This window comes from Juglans regia, chromosome 5 (genome assembly GCF_001411555.2).
Source record: "Juglans regia cultivar Chandler chromosome 5, Walnut 2.0, whole genome shotgun sequence".
Lineage (NCBI taxonomy): Eukaryota > Viridiplantae > Streptophyta > Magnoliopsida > Fagales > Juglandaceae > Juglans > Juglans regia.
This window is the reverse complement of record NC_049905.1, coordinates 20,626,754-20,635,180: the sequence shown is the minus strand read 5'-3', so window position 1 is coordinate 20,635,180 and position 8,427 is coordinate 20,626,754. Positions and strand designations below refer to the sequence as shown.

At 32.5% G+C, this 8,427-nt stretch overlaps 1 protein-coding gene across 2 annotated transcripts; it reads left to right on the top strand.

Moving 5' to 3' along the window:
* The first annotated feature begins 3,624 nt into the window (after positions 1-3,624).
* On the top strand, positions 3,625-7,919 carry LOC109005319 (coiled-coil domain-containing protein 6-like). Of its 2 annotated transcripts, none has more exons than XM_018984184.2 (5): positions 3,625-4,323; positions 5,521-5,817; positions 6,277-6,456; positions 6,831-7,049; positions 7,393-7,919. In XM_018984184.2, exons 1-5 carry the CDS (start codon positions 3,853-3,855, stop codon positions 7,777-7,779), a joined length of 1,554 nt encoding a protein of 517 aa, XP_018839729.2. In that variant the 5' UTR covers positions 3,625-3,852; the 3' UTR covers positions 7,780-7,919. The 2 variants fall into 2 exon arrangements, with proteins under 2 accessions (XP_018839729.2, XP_018839728.2); XM_018984183.2 differs by having other exon boundaries at positions 3,637-4,323; positions 6,268-6,456.
* Positions 7,920-8,427: the final 508 nt, after the last annotated feature.

Below are 8,427 nucleotides of genomic sequence, written 5' to 3'. Positions count from 1 at the left end.
TGCAAGAGGATTCCGACAACAAAGCTTCACAAAAGGGTACGTGAAGATCGAGAGAATTAAAGTTTAATATTGAAATGAGATGAGAGAAATATAAGATGATGAACTCAACGAGCTGCATGCGCCATGCTTTGCATGTTAATTATTAAATAAATGAGGAGCCAAATTAATCATGCGAAGTTGTTTCATTTAATTACTTCAACCGCACGGCACGGACCATCTTTCTTTTTATTTTTTTATTATTTATTTATAATTTATTGCTGCCTACTAAATATATTTGACAGTGACACTCCCCTCACCTTGTTCTTTGTGATTGACTGACTCTTTTTAAAGCAATTAAGGAGAAATTTAGATTTAGGGTGAGTTTGGTTGTCAAACTCATCTCAACTTATTTCAATTCATCATTATAATTTTTTCAAATCTCAATACAAAATATAATAAATAATTCAATTTTTTCAAATCTTAAAATAATAATAATATTAAAAAATAATATTTTAACAATATTTTATCATCTCAACTCAACTCAACTCAACTCACTTCAACATCCAAACACAACTTAGACTTGAGTTAAAATAGTAAAATAAAAATTAAATTATTTAATATATTTTGTATAAAAATTTTAAAAAGTTATTTTTAGATTTAAAAAAATTAAATTATTTATTATATTTTATATAAAAATTTTAAAAAATTATAATAATAAAATGAGATAAATTAAAATAAACTAAGGTAGATTTTGAATCCAAACCTCTCTTAAAAGCTATCCCCGTCGATTCTCCCCCCGCTCCTCACTGTTTGTTTAAAGACTTCACTTAAGTGTTGGCATGCATGGCTGAAATATTATTAATGAGACTCATTTTTAATATGTAAAATTCTATACCATATTATTATTTTATTTTCATTTCAACGTGACATGTTTATGAGTAATACTACACAATCTCATTAACCTCCACACACCATCTTTTTTTTAAATCTTTATATTTTTTAATATTTTTTAATATTTTTTTAAATTTTTTTTTTGAATTTATTCTTTTTAAAATAATTTTATTTTTCTATTCATTATTCATATATTAAAAATTTGATGAAAGAAAAAAATAATAAAATTTAAAAAATGTGTGGTGTGTGGAGGATGGGAGGTTGTGTAGATTTTTTCCATGTTTATTAAATGAATTTTTATTATTTAATGATAATAAATATGTTATATTTTATATAATTGGATAAAATTGAGATAAGAACAATATTTTTAATTTCATACCGTATCGATTGGTACAGTTGAAATTTTTCGTATCGGTCCAGTGGCCGATACAGATATCATATATGTTTCGTACCGATCTAAATACCGGCCGTACTGGCCTGTGTTTCGACCTGTATCGATCAATATTTCGACCTTTATTTATTTATTTCATTTTTTCAAATTATAAGCTTATTTTTGTATCCTCAATTCAGATTAGACTATTTATAATTTATATATATGTATTTATATATAATTTATTCGTATATAGACTATTATTTTAGAATATAATTTATATATATTTATTCATATATCGATTATCTCGAAATGGTATACGAAACGATATCAATACCGAAATATTTCGTTCTAGTGCCTTGACTGATACGCCATCTGGTACGATATTCAAAACATTGGATAAGAGTACTGTAGTATATAACATTACTCTTTATGCTGAACTTTATATCTAAAATTGAGTCTTATAATATGTTATAAGAAAAATTACATTCATCAGTTACAATTTACTATCTCATATCTCACATCTTATGAAAAATACTCATACACCCTATAAAAAATATATTCAAATCTTATGAAAAAAAAAAATATAAATATAAATATGAAAATAAATAGTAACTTATGCATAAAATTTCTCATATTATATAATGAGTATTATCGTAGAGTTGAACTCCCTTTTTATTGTTAATTGGTTCGAATATATCATTTCTCAAAAAGAGAATATATTAGGATTGACCTTCAATATTTTCTCGAGCAAATAGCAAAAAGAAAAAGATTCCAAGCATCATTGGGTCGAGGTTTAATTTTCTTCTTCCAATGATCATGGTACCAAGAGTACTCTTTTTGTCTAGCTCGAGCTTTACCCATAACTTAATAATTTATTAAAAGATTCATTGTTGGCAATCGAATTTCATTGCTCAGTACTACATAAAAATTAACAATTATTTTTTAGTTCTTTGTGTACGTTTAGATTCGCCTCTCTTGTACAAAATATAAACAGAGTGAGCTTTTTGAATTTGCCAAATGGTGGGAAATGGGTCATGAAAGTCATGTTGCTCGGTTAGATAACAAAACTGAGTACTCCCCAAATTTCTTAGTACAATTATCCTTGACTTTGTTTGATTAGGCAGTTCAAATGAGATAAAATATTTTATTAAAAATTAAAAAAAATATTATTTTTATTTAAAATTAAAAAAAAATTAAATTATTTATTATATTTTGTATAAGAGTTTAGAAAAATTATAATGATTATATGAAATGAGATAAGATTATTTGATTTTGTGTAACCAAACTAGACTAACTAAGCCGGTCAAAACTCAATTTACATCAAGGATAGGATCGACTACAAGAAAAACGGTCTTTTGCGACTAATTTATTACAATCAAAAGATTTTTTATAATCAATATTAGCTATAAATAGTTATTTAATTAGAATTAACTGGACGCAAATAAACAGTTTTATTGTAAGATGGGATAAATAAGACTTGCATATTGAGATTATTTTTCAGTTCAAATACTTTCTACAGGACGAAGGAAGAAGACAGAGATTTTGTAGATTATAATATGTGGATTTACTGCATTAAATGTTACATAATGCAGATTTTAATATTAAATACAGTGAGGTTCACATGCTATGTTTATTTCTCTGCCAATTATAAAAAGCTTTTGGATAATTAGAGAACTAAAGAAAATATTTATTCAAGCAGCTTTGCCCTATCACTGTTTTATGATGTAAAATGATTTATTTCAATATTTCGTGAAATAAAAAAAACATGAGATAAATATTTATTTAAGTTTTTAGCATTCTCATTTGTCACATGCAGGTTTTGGTGATTACACATTTCATATGATCGAATATCACAGCAAACACGGAATTTTAATATAATAAATCAAATTCTTAAAAAATGACTAGTTCCTCATCTCTCATATCATTTTGCATGAAAATTCAAGAATCCCGGGATCCAAACGGAAACCAATCAACAGACTTTTTTTTATTGTTTTGTTCCTATTGAAATCAAAGAAGAAAAATGCTAAATGAATTAATTAAGAAAAATTTATAAAAAAAATTAAAAAAATTTGAAATTTAAAATTTAAAATAAAACTAATAAAAAAAATTATAAAAAAAATTATAAATATAAATATAAATATACGTATCACTACACATTAAAGAAAGGAAACAAATGAAAGGGGCAAAGTGGTCACAAAACAGAAACAAACAACAACTATTAGTACAAATCTTTTTCAAATTCCCATGCAGTAGATAGATAGATGGTCGAAGGTAGGAAGTTAAATTACTACTATTTACTAAGCAAAAAGAACGCAGCTTTCATTTGAAATCCCTGTTCTTTCATTTTAACGAGGTTGCACGCCTATCGTCCTCCAGCTCTCTCTCTCTCTCTCTCTCTCTCTCTCTCTCATCGTGTTTTCCAAACCTCACGAGAAAACCACCCACTAGACCTCTCGTTTCAAAACCCCGAAAGGAAAAAGTTGGTAACTTGGTGTACCAAAGTCCAAACTCTCGCTTTCACTCTCATCGACCTAAGCCCAAAACCACCATAAAACCTCATATTTTCGAACCCAAAAGCTAAACAGCGTTGGTATCATACGTAGAGAACGATGTCAACGATAACAGCAACAAGGAGAGCAAAATGGCAGTACCCACCACCCCCACCAACCCCGAGAATCCTCCACTTGCCACGCCGGCCTCGACGGAGAGCCCCCAAGAACGTGGCTTCAAAGCCCGCCGCCACTGAGGCTCGGCGTGACCGTAAGGGAAAGCTGGAGGCGCTGTTCGACCAAGAACGTGTGTTTTCAAGAACTGGGGTTCCATTAGTGTTGTTGGACTACGGTGGTGGTGGGGAAAGTGAGAACAGGAGAGTGAGAGTTGAGGAGAGTAGTAGTTGGAGTGGTGGTGGTGGTGGTGGTGGTGGTAGTGTGGCAGAGGAGAAGTGGAGGTTCCAAGCAGAGATGTTAAGGGCTGAGTGTAACTTGCTGAGGATGGAAAAGGAGATTGCAGTCAAGAAGTTGGAAAGAAGCCGAGTGAAGATGGAGAGGACTCTGAGATCGGCTGTTCAGACTCTGGTTTCTGTTAGTCACTCTCCCTTTTTCTATTTTCTCTGTTTGTATTGTTTTTCATATTATTTTATACGGGTATAGGTTGTCAGTTTGGCTGCCGAGAAAATGTAAGAAAATAAAAGGAAAGATAAAAAAAATGATACATAAATTTTTGAATTGTTAAGTTTGGAGCTGAATCCGAGCTCTACAGGGAAGATAGGAATAATGTCAGTAAACAACTAGCTAGGTAAAATATTGTTCACTTTTCTACATTTCCTTCCTTTCTTTTTACTTAATTCTGTCAGTTTCAAGGCAATTAAGCAGAGATGCTCTTTTATAAGGCTGTAAGAACGGAGGAGATGGATGGACTTATGATGGTCATGTTTACAGCTTTTGGTTGCTGATTGAGTTAATGATTCCGTTTGAGCAAAGAGAAAGTTTCCACACACACGCGCGAACTGATATGAAGGACAGCGTTCCAGTTAATGGTCAATCCATATCCACGTGTCACATTAATAGTGGTGAAAGTGGCCCAATGGATAGATGGCAGTTTGAAGAGCTTTGCTACACAACCTCTTCCACACTCCACACTTTTTTAAATTATTTAAATTTTTAATATTTTTTTAAAAATTTTTTTTAAGTTTATTCTTTTTAAATTATTTTAAATTTTTTATTTATTATTTATATAATAAATATTTAATAAAAGAAAAAAATAATAAAAATTAAAAATAATGTGGAGTGTGGAGGTTGTATGAATAGTAAGAGGTTGAGTAGATTTTTTTGAATATAATAAGGGTAATTTTTCCTCTTTGTTGAATGTGTATCGATCATTTCCATGAAAGCTAGTAAGCTACAAAATCTGGTGGGGGATAGCACCATCCCTAAGCTTAATAGCTAGTAACCTGTTTGGTTTGAAAATAGCTATAACAGGTATGTCTCTGATCGCATAGTTATTACCTCAGTTTGTTGCTTGTCTTGTAGTTAGAAACCTGGTACATTTTGTCACATTTTGAATTTGCTTGATAAAAGTATATAGGACAAGACAGGACAGGCAATTTGATGATGATCTTTTCTTTATTCTCCCACTTGTCTCCTACTTTGGCAGATTAGCTGAAGGCTCAGTCTTTTCTTTTATTCTTCCACAGGTGTTTCAACAACTAACAAAGGTTGTAGTTTTGATACGAATTTCATCTGATAACTTGGGGTTGGTGATTGGTTTCTGTTTTGTAGGGGAAAAAGAAGATTTCTGAAGAAAATAATATGAGCATGGGATTGGAGGAAGAGATCCAAGAATTGGTAGAGAAACTAGAGAAGTTGCAGAGGAGCTCAGGATTCAAGGATTTTGAAGTTAGGAACTTCAGTAATTTTGATAAACAGGCGTCTCTTCTTCGGAGACGGCTAGAGAAGTTTGGAGCAACATCGGGTGAGATATGCGTGAAGGAGATTCGGGAGATGGCAGAAGCAAGCTTGTCAATGGAAACAAGTTGTGAAGTCAATGAGTGCTTGGTTTCAAGTGGAAAAGGCAATGTAAGAATGATCTGTATTTATTCTTATCTGTATTTTACAAATATTTTGATGGCATAAGACTGCCACTCAAGTATTTTAACTCCTTTGACTGTCCCAAAAGAAAAAAAGTAGTCATCTCATAATTTTGAATGATCATGATTAATGCTATTATGGTTTCTGAAAGTGAAAAGTTATCCTTAACAAAGCCTTATAGCTTTATCAGACAAAGTGGAATTTTTACTTGTCAAAAAAATAGTTCAGTGGAATTTTTTGTCTTCTCGAGGCCCATGTAATGGAATATTTAAGGTCAATTCTGAGCAACTATGCAAAGCTTTTTCATTTTCAATTGATATATCCTCCTTTTTGGTTGATTCTTAACACCCAACATCATTGACATTGTAACTTGTTTTTTGCTCAACTTTTTCAACATTTGTAATCCACATCAGTAAGTGGGTATTATTGTTTGGAAAGACTGTGCAGGTTGAGATCCTAAGAAGGAAAATGGAAGCGTTGTCAAAGGGCATTTTGTTGGACAGGATGGAAGAGGAGTATAGATCAATGCTTTCTACACCACACAGCTCTGTTGCCAGTTCCGCCTCCTCTTCCATGAGAATTGAGTTTCCTAACTCATCTTCTACATCAGCAAGACAACCTGAGCAGGCACAAACTTACTCTCTGTTTACTAGGCTTCTTCATCATTGTTTGTCAAACACATCGTTTGATTGATATAGTTTGTCTTTTGATGGTTTATATATGTTTTGAATATTTTCAATAACTTGTTGACATATTGAATGCTTACTGGTTTGTGCTACATAGTTTTAAAGCTTCCCCAGATCATTCTAACTAGAATTTTCCCGATTTCCAACCATTTAGATGCACTTCCTTGAGACAATTATGTTGATATAAAACTAATTTTGTACATTAGGTGAATTTCTTGTAACTTGCATTGGACCTTAAAATCCTCCATGCATGTCTATTTTTATTTTATTTTTTCAAATTTCATGACTAACTGTTTGGGATATATTTCTGTACAGAAGACAAAGTCCCCAGAAGATAACTTGTGCTCTGGACGTTGCAAGGCTATAGTACGAAGAATTGTAGAGCAAGTTCGAGTTGAGACAGAGCAATGGTCCCAGATGCAGGAGATGCTAGGACAGGTGAGGAAGGACATGGAAGAACTGCAGGCCTCCCGAGACTTTTGGGAAAATCGAGCCCTCAATTCTGATGATCAAATACAAACTCTACGCTCTACTGTAAGATTTTCCCTACAGCAAACCATAGCCATCTTTCTTATGTTTTATCTCAATATCTATACTGTGATTTTATGAGCAATATTCTTCTCTTGTTGAACCGGTTTTATGAGATGAGTTAAAGTCCATGAATTTCTTTTCACAACTACAAAAAGACATTTTAGAGAAAAATAAGACCAGGTTAGAGGAATTGATTGTAAAGAAAAGAAGTAATCAGCAAGAAGAATGGAGAATGATACGCTTTTTCATGATTTTCACAAGGCCTGAAACTTGCATATTTAATGCTTCTTAAATATCTTATCAAACGTTATCTTAGCTAATGAGATATCATGTTTCTCATCAATAGGTTCAAGAATGGAGACACAAGGCTATGTCATCTGAAACCAAGGCAAATGAACTACAATTGCAGATGTCCGAGATCCGCAGAGAGCTTGAATGGATGAGGAAGGAGCAAAACTCAGTAGTTAGCGAACCCATAATTGCCCAGGATGCACAAAACGAGACGGAGAAGCGAGTACTGGTTTGTCGCTTGAAAGAGAATCAGTGTACTGATGATAATGCCAATAAGGAGGTCTCAAGGGATAGAAGAACAATACCACACACATCCAGCAGCGGATTTGTGGCTCAGAAACGATTGCCTTTTCGAGATATTGGGAACTCATCATCGTTGATGAGGCAAAATAGCAAAGCTGTGTTCCCTTTGCATTGCCCCTCAACTTTCAATAGAGAATAGAACTTTGAGAGTGAGTCTGAGTCTGAGTCTGAGACTCTCAGTAACTGTGATTCAGCTAGGGGCAATTCTTCTTGTCTAACCATATCAAGTGTAGCACTTCATATTTAAATAGTTATCAAATAGCCTGTGGTTAATTTGCAGGAAGTTTCTCTGTGTCTTGTTGAGCAAATGGTGCTAATCTAAGAAAACCAGTACAATTGGACAGGCCAAAGCTTGAAACTTTCAAAATGTAGCTGCCATTGAAATATCAAATATTTTCATCCTAAAACTGATTATGTATGAGATATGTGAAGACAATTAAAAGAAGAAAGCTAGTTTGGGTTCAAGATACCAACTTTAAACAAAACTGCACATCCTCCCAAGCAGCCGAGCCTTGGAGCATAGTAGAATGTACTTGAAAGAAAACACAACTATGTGAATCTGGCCCTAACACATCAAGATGATCAATAACGATATATATAAGCTTCTAATGTACAAGTTTCACATAGACTTATAAAAAATGGATACTGTTATGAAAAGTGTGAAAAACTAACTTTTTTACAAAAAACTTACACAAGACTTATACATTTGAACTTGATCCTGACATTACTTCGAATATTTCTCATTCTTTATTTTGTCATTCGCCGTGGCACTAGTATTACATGTTAT